The sequence below is a fragment of the Aegilops tauschii genome, chromosome 7, assembly GCF_002575655.3.
Source record: "Aegilops tauschii subsp. strangulata cultivar AL8/78 chromosome 7, Aet v6.0, whole genome shotgun sequence".
Lineage (NCBI taxonomy): Eukaryota > Viridiplantae > Streptophyta > Magnoliopsida > Poales > Poaceae > Aegilops > Aegilops tauschii.
The window spans coordinates 552,758,467-552,771,757 of NC_053041.3; the positions used below are offsets into that span (position 1 = coordinate 552,758,467).

At 44.0% G+C, this 13,291-nt stretch overlaps 2 protein-coding genes across 2 annotated transcripts; both read left to right on the plus strand.

Moving 5' to 3' along the window:
* The first annotated feature begins 4,835 nt into the window (after nucleotides 1–4,835).
* LOC109770461 (uncharacterized) lies at nucleotides 4,836–10,102 on the plus strand. The gene has a single exon (XM_020329161.4). The coding sequence runs from the start codon at nucleotides 6,394–6,396 to the stop codon at nucleotides 8,533–8,535; it is 2,142 nt and encodes a 713-aa protein (XP_020184750.1). The 5' UTR covers nucleotides 4,836–6,393; the 3' UTR covers nucleotides 8,536–10,102.
* Nucleotides 10,103–10,311: 209 nt separating this feature from the next.
* On the plus strand, nucleotides 10,312–13,291 carry LOC109770454 (tyrosine-sulfated glycopeptide receptor 1-like). The gene has a single exon (XM_020329155.3). The coding sequence runs from the start codon at nucleotides 10,986–10,988 to the stop codon at nucleotides 13,170–13,172; it is 2,187 nt and encodes a 728-aa protein (XP_020184744.1). The 5' UTR covers nucleotides 10,312–10,985; the 3' UTR covers nucleotides 13,173–13,291.

A 13,291-nucleotide genomic window follows, 5' to 3' on the forward strand; every position in this document is an offset into this window, starting at 1 on the left:
TACTTGTCGCATCAGGAAGGTGCCAAAAAGCCTGTTTCATTCAGTAGAATTGGTGTATATGTTATTTTCCCGGAGAAGAACAGATATGTTGTCTGAATTTTGCAACTGCTGCAAATTTCATTCAGTACAATTGGTGTATATGCCAGACCAGTTCAATGTCACATCGGAGAAAAAAATCCATACTTGATGGGAATGGTGTTTACTACATTTAATTAACATATTCATTGACATGGATCCACTGAGTTAAGGGAATTACTACAGTGCATTCAAAATCAAAACTAGTACACAGCTTCATCTGAATTCAAAGTTTCAAACTAGTACACAGCTTCATCCAAAATCAAGTCAACTACAATGAGAAACGTTGGAACTACAATGAAGTATTGCAATTCTTCTTCCTCATCTGTACCTTCGGTATCATCTGCAGCTTTTCGCCTTTCTCCTGAAGAGAAATTAGGAGTGCACATTTTGACACGCTCGGTACATGTTTTGTAGATCCTGGGGAGACCGATTCCTTTTCCTCTGTAAAGGCCATTAATTTGTTTGCATCTTGTGTGCTACTTTTAGCATAGCTTGCAATGTCAGGATGATTGTAGACACAAAACAATCTTGTTTCTTGTTGTCACTTGTAGCAGCTCTGAAATTCAGAGTTAATATTGATGTTTCCTTCAGGTTAGAAAGATAGTACGATCAACTTCAACGGTCAAAACTTGGCCAGCGACACCATCATCCATCTTTGCCTCCATTTGGCCATCACCAGTCATTTATCTCCAATTCTCAAGGCAAAACTTCCAGCAAGACATTCAAAATATTAGCCATCGCGGTTGGTGTGACCCTACTGACAATAGTTCCTACCCTACGAACTATTAGGTGCTTATGATCACAATTGATGCATTAATGCAAGGGATTTTGGTAAATGCAATTGCGTTGGATCTGATTAATGCAAACATCTGCCACTAGATCTCTTTCTATGTTTTCATCTGATGTATGCTCCCTCCAATTAACATTTTTTTTTTCATGAATAATATCAGGCACACGATTACACCTAGATGATTGCTTTTGCCCTCGAACTGATCCAAGAGACTGTTGTTTTTCAGAAGAAAAATTTTACACCTCAACAATGCAGAATTTGTTTGTCATATCAGGAGAGCACCAAAAAGCACATGATGCACTTGCTCTCTGAATTTTGCAACTGCTGCAATTTTCGTTCAATATAATTGGTGCCAATTTCATGTCACGTTGCAGAGACAATCAATACTTGACAACAATGGTGTTGACTTCATTGAATTCACATATTATTGTTTTAGTTGATGAATTCACATATTCGGTGAGATAGATCATGAAGCAGAGTAGGCACTTTGACACTCAAATGGAAAGGTTAGCTCTGTACATGTTTTTGTTGTTCTTTTTAAGTACTCTGTAATAGTAAAGGCCATTTGTTCGTTTCTTTGAATCTATCAGAGAAACTGAACTCTGAGTGGACAATAAAGTTATATTATCTGCCATCTGGACTGTATTATTATACGTGCATAAACTGGCATATTGAACATCTGCAAATACTAGTATACACTGGAACCGTTTTAATTGAAATAGTTTGATGGGCGATCTGTAATAATCGGTTGTATGATTGAAGCGTGTCTTATATAAACCATCAAGCTTGATAAATCATCGCATAAGGGTCAGAACAGTGAATTTGGCCGGTTCAGGTCCCTCGACAATGCCGCCGTGGTAGTGCTCAAGAGCGATGGCCTCCCCAATGATCCATGGCGGTTGTGCAGCATGCAGTAGGTGGAGGATCTCCAAATAAGCGCTCTTCTGGATTGAAAAAAGACCTTGACGCACCTCAAGATCTCCATGCTCAGGTAGTGTACAATATAACAACTCTGAACTGAAGGTGGTCCTCTTTGTGTGCCATAGAACTCTGAACTCTGAACTGAAGCAGAGAGACGTAAGCAACGACACATAGTAATCAGAAGCCATTAGTGCGCGTTTAGATTTCTTGTACTCGGATTCATTAGTGCTAGTAGTTGGAAAGATGGAAAGATTCATCTTATACTCGGATTCATTAGTGCTATGCGCGTTTAGCTATGCCTGGCCCGACTCGGATTCAAATTGCTTGCCGCCACTTATCTTTCTCCCGCGTCCTTTATTTTCTTGCTCGCCGCGTTTCCCGAATCACCGATCCATCTCACCCCGTCCTCCGACCAGCCTCCCTCGATCCATCTTCCTCTCTCTCCCAACGCCGGATCGTTGCTCTCGCGATTCCACGGCCGCGATCATGGGCGGCACCACGGTGCTCCCGTCGTCTCTGCTCCCGCGCCGTAGCGCCGCCGCCGCCGCCGACCTGCACTCCTGCTCCTCCCGGGTGCGCGTAAACCCCGCCTTGATGGCGAACCCCGCAGCTGCCAAGAGGCCCAAGCGTCCCGGATCCGTGCGCGACGTCCAACCGCCGGCGCCGAAGCGCGTACGCGGTGCCTGCTCCGGGGGCGAGCTCCATGTCGCGGTCGCCGCCAAGATCAACAGCAAGAGCCTTCCGTGTCCCAGCAGCGGCAAGGATCCAAGAACCAAGCTCGCCGTCATCAAGAACCAGGTCGCCGAATCTCCGGCGAGCGCGACGCAATCGAAGCCGCAGATGAGCATGCGCGAACTGATCGAGAAAGCTCGCCTCACCATGGCTCTCCTCGACAAGGCTCGCTCTGCCTCCGAAGAAGAGGCAAGCCGTCGGCGCGACATCGAGCGCAGCCGAGCGGAGGCCCGGCGAAAGGTGGAGCAGATGGCGGACACCGTGCAGTTCAACGACCCCTGGATCCATCACTCCGACGTGACCAAGTCCCCTGAGGAGCTGCTCCAAGCAAGACAGCAAGCTTGGCGTTATCAAGCTCACCGCATCGAGATGGCTCGTCGACGGGACATGATGCAGGTCCACGGATGTGTGCTCAAGTGATCGAAGCAGAGGAAGAAATCATGAACAGTGCAGCCTTGTTGGTGGTGGTCTAACATAGCAGAGCAAAGCAGAGTCGTCAGTGGTAGTCTTGGTTGCAAGCAGAGATTCATAATTTGGCCATCAATTAGTGTGCATTATGATCACAATTGATCAATTAATGCAAGGGATTGTTCTATGTAAAAGCATTGGATCTGATGTATGCAAGTAGCACCAGGTCTCTTTCTATGTTTTCAATCTGCTGTAGTAGTATGTTTTATGTGAAAGCATTGGATGTGATGATCCCACCAAGAAGATCACTTCTGTGCTTGAACTACTGTTCCATATGACTTCTATTTTCCTGGAGAAGAACAGATATGTGTGCTTGGTCTAGAAAAGTTTACACCACAACAATGCAGAATTTATTTGTCGCATCAAGAAGGCGCCAAAAAGCATGTTTACTGAACTCCTGAATCCTGATGCATACATGCATCATTGTTGCCAAATAGCTCAAGTGTACTTGTCTGAATTTTGCGACTGCTGCAAATTTCGTTCAGTACAATTTGTGTATATGACAGACCAGTTTCATGTCACACCGCAGAGAAAAGCAATACTTGAAGTTGTCGGCAATGGTGTTTACTTCATTTAATTAACATATTCATTGACATGGATCCACTGAGTTAAGGGAATTACAGTGCATGGTACATCATCTGAATTCAAGCTAGTACACAGCTTCATTCAAAATCAACTCAACTACAATGAGAAACGTTGGCAAGGCCCACAGGTATTGCAGTTTTTCCTTCTCTCCTGTACCTTCAGCGTCATCCGCAGTTTCTCGGCTTTCTCCTGGGAAATGGAAAGATTAGCACTGCTCTCTATATGTTTTGTAGACCCTGGGGTGAACGATTCCTTTTCCTCTACTTTTATCATAGCTTGCAACGTCAAGATGATTTGTAGACACAAAACAGTCCTGTTTCTGGTTGTCTGCCTTGTAGCAGCTCTGAACTTCAGGGTTAATATTGATGTTTCCTTCCCTAAATATAACTTGTCATCAATAAACGCACTACCAGTTAATATTTGGAGATCAACTTCAACGGTCAAAACTTGGCCAACGACACCATCATCCATCTTTGCCTCCATTTGGCCCTCACCAGTCATTTATCTCCAATTCTCAAGGCAAAACTTCCAGCAAACATTCAGAATACTAGCCATTGACGCTACTGACAATAGATCCTACCCTCGTGCCGATCAAGTGATCGAAGCAGAGGAGGAAATCATCAGCAGTGGAGCCTTGTTGGTGGTACTAGTAGTCTTGGTTGCAAGTGTGTAGGAGTATTTCACTGGCATGTTTTCCAGTAGTGCCAGTGAGATTCTTATTAATTTGGCCATTAACTAGTGTGCATTATGATCACAATTGATCAATTAATGCAAGGGTTTTGTTTCATGTAAAAACATTGGATCTGATCAGTCTGATGTATGCAAGCATCTGCCGTTGGATCTCTTTCTATGTTTTCATCTGATGTAGTATATTCCTCCAATTAACATTACCATGAATAATAACAGGCACCAAGAATATTTCTTTTGTGAACTATTCCAAGTGACTGAATTTCAGGAGAGGAACAGATATGTGTGCTCTACTCCCTTGAGAAAAATTTACACCTCAACAATGCAGAATTTATTTGCCGCATCAAGAAGTTGCCAAAAAGCACGTTTCCTGAATCCTGATACATGCATCATTGTTACCAACAGCTGCTGTCTGAATTTTGCAACTGCTGCAAATTTTGTTCAGTACAATTGTTGTATATGCAGACCACTTTCATTTAATTAACATGGATCCGCTGAGTTAACATATTCAGTACAATTGCCGCAACTCATGCGTACTTGCCAAATTTGGCAACTGTTGCAAATTTCGTTCCATTCAAATGGTGCCAGTATCAAATCAACCACATGTCACGTCGCAGAGAAAATACATACTTGACGACAATGGTGTTTACTTCATTGAATATCTGAATTCACATATTCACTGACATAAACTCACTGGATTACAAGGGAATTTACAATGCCTGACATATAATCTGAATTCATAGTAACAACTTCAATCAATTACAACGGGGAATTGCAGTTCTTCCTCTTCCTCTGCACCTTCAAGCGTCATCGCAGCTTCTCGGCTCCCTTCCTCCTGCAGAGAAATCAGGAGTGCCCATTTTGCCACGCTGGGAAATGACATGACCAAGGAGGAGAATAATCAATACTTCAAAGTAGCAAGGAGGAGAAGAATCAATAATTGAAACAAAAGAGAAAGGGCTTACCCATGGTTTTTATCCATGCCATTATCAATACTTCAAAACTTCCAGCAAGACATTCAGAATACTAGCCATCGCGGTCGGTGTGACGCTACTGACAAGAGTACCTACCCTACGACAGCCTACACACTGCACGCCAAACCTGGAGTACCTTTTTTAGAGGCTAATGGAGTACCTTCCCTGTACAACGTGGGAGGTGATGAACAATCCGGTCACGGTCAGAGCCTGGCACAGCAACTTTATAGGAGAATTTCAGCTTGCGGCAAGATCGCCGGTTTTGTAGGCCAGCTCGGGAGACTGGAGGAGCTCCACTTGGAGTTTTGGACCATAATATCATTTCACCATGCTCAAGCAGTCAACAGACAGCAGGCACTCAGTATGGCAAAGGATGGTTAGTCCTTCTTTTGATAGCCCAAACCCTGGTCGGCAGTACCCTAGCAAGGGCATCACTGACAAGTATTCGACTCCTTGTTCGCCTGCTGACAAGGAGCACCTAGGCTGAAGGAGCAGTAAGTTACATACAAGTACCATTAATACAATATGTGCGGGTATCTCCTTATAAAGTTTTTACATCTTTTACATTACCTGTATGATGAACTGTTAACTGCTAGTACTTTCCTTCAGTGTGTCTGTATTACCAGGGCTCTCTCCACATGTGGTTCCAATCAAAATAGCTAAAGTTGTTTATTTTCTGACAGTGACTGCTATAACAGCAGAGAGACTTGTACTTGAATACATATTGGTAGTAGGATAAAATAAGTTCAACATGACCAACCATACTTACCCAGCAACCCGCGTATTCTTGTAGGTATCCTTCTCTCAAGAGTTGACTTATAATTTTATCATTTGCAGTACACATCCAGTTTCAACTAATTGCAGAAACTTCAAATTAGCTGATTGCACCCATTTGCATGCCTTCTGACTAAGTCACTGCTCCTCTTCAGTCTTCAGCTTCCAAAAGTATAGCTTTCCTCATAATAAGAGGAAATCTTAGCTACCTATTTGCACATGTTCATCCAGTTTACATAAGGCGACGAGCCATCGAGTACCGCACCACCATCCAATTCCTGTTTTCCTCATGGCTTCAGTACTAAAAATCTCAGGCGGCTTTTAGTAGTGTTCAGAGCAGTACAACTAGCCAGATGGTTTTCAGGCGAGATTCTTGAGAACACCATGCAAGAACTCCCTTCCTCGCCCAGAAACAGCAAAAGTTTATCCATGCCTTTCCTTGGGCTTGCTGCTGTCCTCCTGCTCTTCTTTGCCTCTCATACCAGCTCCTGCACGGAGCAGGAGAGTAGCTCTCTCATCAACTTCCTAGATGGGCTCATGCCAGATGGCAACGGTGGTCTCAACGATTCATGGGTGAATGGCACAGACTGCTGCAAATGGGAAGGCATAATCTGCAGCAGCGATGGGACAGTCACAGATGTCTTGCTGGCCACCAGAGGTCTCAAAGGGGGCATCTCGCCATCCCTCGTCAATCTTACAGGCCTGTTGCACCTCAACCTGTCCCAGAATTCGCTCGAAGGCAGTCTACCAACAGAATTAGTTTTCTCCAGAAGCATTATTGGCCTCGACATCAGCTTCAACCGCCTCGAAGGTCATCTACAAGAGATGCAATCCTCAAATCCCAGCCTTCCTCTCCAGGTACTGAACATCTCAAGCAATTTCTTCATGGGACAGTTCCCAAAAACAGCATGGGAGGTAATGAAGAACCTGGTTGCTCTTAATGCAAGCAATAACAGCTTTACAGGACAAATACCATCCTTTCTCTGCATCAATGCCCCATCATTTGCCATGCTCGACCTGTCATATAACCAATTCAGCGGCAATATTTCTCTGGGGCTTGGAAGTTGCTCTATGCCGAGAGTGCTCAAAGCTGGCCACAACAACCTTACTGGAGCTCTCCCTGACGGACTCTTCAATGCTACCTCACTGGACCACCTCTCTTTAGCCAACAATGGTTTGCCAGGAGTTCTTGATGGTTCCAACATAGTCAAATTAAGCAGTCTGACTGTCCTTGATCTTGGATCGACTGGTCTCAGTGGCAAGATTTCAGATTCTGTCGGCCAGCAAAGAAGATTAAAGAAACTCTACTTGGATAATAACAGTATGTCTGGTGAACTGCCATTGGCCCTTGGTAACTGTTCAAATCTCGGATACATTACCCTCAGAAACAACAGTTTTACCGGGGATCCTAGCAAAGTGAATTTCACCATGTTGGATCTGAGGACAGCTGATTTTTCAATGAACAACTTCACTGGTACAATTCCTGAAAGTATCTACTCATACAGCAACCTAGTTGTGTTGCGCTTGGCTTTCAATAAATTTCATGGCCAGTTCTCACCAAGCATTGGAAATCTCAGGTCCCTCTCCTTCTTTTCAATTACCGGCAACTCTTTTACAAATATCACAAATGCACTTAAGATGCTCAATAGCTGCAAGAATCTCACCTCCCTGATGATGGGAACCAATTTCAAGGGTGAAACCATAACACATGATGAAACATTTGATGGTTTTGAGGATCTTCAGGTATTGACCATAGATGATTGCCCATTGACCGGGCAAATCCCTCTTTGGATATCAAAGCTTGCAAAATTGGAGATGCTAGATTTATCATTAAATCAACTCACTGGACAAATACCATCCTGGATTGATGGACTAGGCTTCCTGTTCTTTCTAGATATATCAAGCAACAAACTTACAGGGGATATACCAGCTGCATTGACAAAGATGCCGATGTTACTATCAGAGAGAAATGCTGCCAAGTTGGACACAAGGTTCCTTGAGTTGCCTGTATTTTTTACGCCATCACGTCAATACTGGACGGTCGGTGCTTTTCCCGGCAAATTGTGTCTGGACAACAATAATTTCACTGGTGTAATTCCCCCTGAGATTGGTGAGCTAAAAATGCTCGACATCCTGAATTTAAGCTCCAACAGCTTAACTGGTGAAATACCACAAGAAATCTGCAACCTCACAAACCTGCAAATGCTTGATCTGTCGAACAACCAGCTCACAGGTGCAATACCATCTGCACTGAATGGACTGCACTTCCTTTCTAGATTTAATGTTTCTAACAACAAACTAGAAGGGGAAGTTCCAAGTGGAGGACAGTTTGATTCTTTTTCAAATTGTAGCTACAGTGGGAATCCAAAGCTATGCGGACCTATGATCAGCAATGACTGCAACTCAAGAACATTTTCAGCCTCTGGGAAGCGACGGAACAACTTGCGTCATGCATTAGTTATTGGAATCACCGCGGGGGATTCATTGCTCTTATTTTGCTTGCATGCTTCCTTATTGCAAGGTTAGCATATGATGACCACACTGAAAATGTGGTTCCCCTTCGCAGCAGGCGGTGATGGAGATCTTAAGTTCTCAGCAGACGTGGTGCTGAAGATCTGATGCTTTGAACATTGTGCTTTTCTTCCCTCCTGTACTAAGACATGGCTTAAGTCTACATTGTTTGCCAGGACTTTACGCACATCATTCCGAGTTTGCCTCTGCTATGCAAATATAGAAGATATTAGATTTCATGGGCCACGATCTAGGGTGTAATGTAGTTTCTCCCGCAAAAAAAAAAAGATCTAGGGTGTAATGTAGTTTCTCCACGCATGTCATCAAATATTCTAAAGAAGATAAATGTATAAATCCTCTAGTGCCCTCAACGTTTTTCCACAGAAATGAGTCTGACCAAAAACTTTATAGTGGGGGGTTTGGCTACACGCCTACACTAGGAGCCTAATGTAACAAATGAGGATAGAGTGCTCCGACTCAGAAGCTTGAGCTCGAGAACTTGATTCCGACGCCGTACCGAGGCGGCGCCGCAAGGGCGGCCCGAGCGGTGGCGTCCCCGTCGGCCGGCGCGGACGTGTGGCGGCGAGAGGGGAAACGGGCTATGGGCTATGGAGGACATCTCATGTGGGAGGGACAAGGAGATCGGGCCGTGTGGGGTCGATTGAAGGGAGCCTGACTGGGCCGGCCCATCGACCTGTACCCCAGGCGAAAAAGATAGCAAAAAGCGAGCCGGCGGGATGAGAGGTTCGGAAGTGGCGACCAGCCGCTGGTGATTCCGTGCTCGTTGCCACTCCAGCTAACTAGCATTGTTGATTTTAGAGCAGCGCGTAACTTAAAGAACTGACCGTAGCCGTAGAACCTGACAACTCTACTGTAGCAAACCGGATCAGTTATTGCAGCGAACTTTTTTTTTAAAACAAATTGAGAACAATTCTTTAGAAAGTTTACATTTTTATGAAAGTGTATATTTTCAAAAAATGCAGACATTTTTTTAAAATTTCTGAAGAAAATTTCTAAATCAGGAACATTTTATGAATATGTGGTTTTTCTGAAAAAATCAAATTATTTGGAAATGTGAAACATTTTGTGAAGATTTCAACAAATTATGCATTTCTAAATAAATTAGAAAACTGTGAACATTTTTCGAACTTGTGACCAAATATTTGAAAAAGGAACAACAACAAAGCCTTTAGTCCCAAACAAGTTGGGATAGGCTAGAGGTGAAACCTATAAGATCTCGCAACCAACTCATGACTCTGGCACATGGATAGCAAGCTTCCACGCACCCCTGTCCATAGCTAGCTTTAAATATTTGAAAAAGGAACATTTCATGAAATTCCAAACAAAAAATTGAAACCACAAACATTTTTTGAAACAGGAACGTTTTTTTAATTTGTGAGCAAATTTTGAAACCACAAACATTTTTTGAAATTCCTGAACATTTTTTAAAACGTGTCATTTTTTGAATTTGTAACAAATTTTAAAAACATGAATTTTTTGAAATTCCTGTATTGTTTTGAAACTCAAACATTTTTTAAATTTCGAAAAATAAAATAAAACAGGAACATTTTTGAAAATCTGAACAAATTTTGAGGTTTTTGAAATCTTAAAAAAATAAACTTGAAAAAGAGAAAAGAAAATAAACAGAAAAACTAAAAAAGAAACCAAACCAAAACCGAAATACCAGAAAAGGAAAGAAAATGGTTTAGGAACCTCTAGAAGGTTCCTAGAAATGGTCAGGAACCTTCCAGAAGGGTCACAAAACTTGTGTTCTCGCACGCTCAGATTCGCTTGTCCATTCTAGTGCAAAATGTGGCAGATACAATTTTCCTGGGTTGAAGGCGTTCTCTTAGATCTGGACATGTTGGAGGCCAGAACGGACAGTACTGTTTTGAGAGCAAAAGACAACTTTCAGGGGGAGAAATGTGACTTTATGTTGAACTAGTAGAAAGGTTGCATGTGTGTTGCAATGAAAGATACACTTCTAAATTATACATCTTCTATTTGTGTTGTCAATTATCCTCCTTCCCACCCTTGTGGACGGTGGTCGCGGCGTTCACCTGACCACAACTCGTCCCAGATGTTCAGCATCCTATGGACATCCTTACGATGACATGGAGGCACCATCTGCAGACAAAACTGCCTTCGTCTGTACAGCCGTGTACTTGGACCCAGCAACTCAAGTGAAGAAAGTATCATGTTTTTCCCCAGCTAGTCTTCCGGGTGACCTGACTATTCAGCAGTGACTACTGGCAACTGCTGATTTTTCTTCTTCCAAGGACGGACTACTACTATTAAAGGAGACATGTAACTAAAAATGTATAGCTTCCTGATAAGACAAAAGGAAATTATACCCAACCTTCATTCACAAGCTCCTCGCCGGAGTAGGTAATCCCGCAACCTGCTCTTGCGCCACGGCGCCGCCAAACTTTTTCCTATCTCCTGTATGCTCATGCCTCTTGGCCATGTGGTTTTCAGGCAAGATTCGTGAGAAAGCCATGCCTTTTCTTGGCGTCGCTGTCGTGCTGCTGCTCTCCTTAGCCTCTCCGGCCAGCTCCTGCACAGAGCAGGAGAGAGGCGCCCTCCTCGGCTTCCTGGGCGGGCTCATGCCGGGCGGCAACGGCGGTCTCAAAGTGTCGTGGGTGAATGGCACAGACTGCTGCAAATGGGAAGGCATCGTCTGCAGCAGCGATGGCACAGTCACAGATGTCTTGCTGGCTTCCAAAGGTCTCAGAGGGGTCATCTCGTCATCCCTCGGCGATCTTGCTGGCCTGAAGCGCCTCAACCTGTCCCACAATTGGCTTGAAGGTAGTCTACTGACGGAATTGGTGTTCTCCAGAAGCATTATTGTCCTCGACGTCAGCTTCAACCGCCTCGATGGTCATCTGCAAGAGTTGCAGTCCCCAAATCCTGCGCTTCCTCTCCAGGTGCTGAATATCTCAAGCAACTTGTTTACAGGACATTTTCCATCGACAGCATGGGGGGCGATGAAGAATCTGGTTGCCCTTAATGCGAGCAACAACAGCTTTACAGGACAAATGCCATCTTCTATCTGCACCAACGCCCCATCATTTGCCATGCTTGACCTTTCTTACAACCAATTCAGTGGCACAATTTCCCTAGGGCTTGGCAGTCGCTCCATGCTGAAGGTGCTCAAGGTTGGCCACAACAGCCTCAGCGGAGCTCTCCCCGTGGAACTCTTCAATGCTACCACACTGGAGCAGCTCTCCTTACCAAACAATTTCTTGCAAGGAGTTCTTGATGGCTCCCACATAGCAAAACTAAGCAATCTGACTGTTCTTAATCTTGGATCGACTGGTCTCAGTGGCAAGATTCCAGACTCTGTCGGCCAGCTAAAAAGATTGGAGGAACTCTACTTGGACAACAACAACATGTCGGGTGAGCTTCCATCAGCACTCGGCAACTGCTCAAATCTCAGATACATTACCATCAGAAACAACAGCTTTATCGGGGATCTTAGCACAGTCAATTTCACCATGTTGGATCTGAGGATAGCTGATTTTTCGATGAACCTCTTCACCGGTCCAATTCCTGAAAGTATCTACTCATGCAGCAATCTAGTTGCGCTGCGGCTGGCTTACAACAACTTTCATGGCCACTTCTCACCAAGAATAGGCAATCTCAGGTCCCTCTCCTTCTTTTCAATTACCAACAACTCTTTTAAAAATATCACAAACGCACTTCAGATGCTCAAGAGCTGCAAGAACCTCACCTCCCTGCTTATCGGAATCAACTTCAAGGGTGAAACCATACCACAGGATGAAACAATTGATGGTTTTGAGAATCTTCAGGTACTGACCATAGATGATTGCTCATTGGTTGGGAAAATTCCTCTTTGGATATCAAAGCTTGCAAAATTGAAGATGATAGATTTATCAGTAAACCAACTCAGTGGACCAATACCATCCTGGATTGATGAACTGGGCTTCCTATTCTACCTAGACATATCAAGCAACAACCTTACAGGGAATATAGCAGTTTCATTGACAAAGTTGCCGATGTTGCTATCAGAGGAAAATGTTGCCAAGTTGGACCCGAAGTTCCTTGAGTTGCCTGTATTTTGGACACCATCACGTCAATACCGGATGGTCAGTGCTTTTCCTAGAATGTTGTTTCTGGACAACAATAATTTCACTGGTACAATCCCCCCTGAGATTAGTCAGCTAAAATTGCTCGACGGCCTCAATTTAAGCTCCAATAGCTTAACTGGTGAAATACCACAAGAAATCTGCAACCTCACAAACCTGCAAATGCTTGATCTGTCGAACAACCAGCTCACAGGTGCAGTACCATCTGCACTGAATGATTTGCACTTCCTTTCTACATTTGATGTCTCCAACAACAGGCTAGAAGGACCAGTTCCAACTGGAGGACAGTTTCATACATTTTCAAATTCCAGCTACAGTGGGAATCCAAAGCTATGTGGACCTATGCTCAACCTCGATTGCACCTCCGCGGCCACCAATCAAACCTCTACCTCACGGCGCCACAACTTGCGGTTTGCATTAATTATTGGAATCACCTCAGGAGGACTCGTTGCTCTTGCATTGCTTGCGTGTTTCCTTATTGCACGGTTAGCATACTATGATCACACTGAAAATGTAGTTCCCCTTCGAAGCAGGCAGCGATGAAGATGTTTAAGTTCTCAACGGACACGGTGCTGAAGATCTGATACTTTGAACATTTTGCTTTTTCTTCCCTCTTGTACTGGATGTGGCTTAACACTGTATTGCTTCACGTCGTTCCCAAT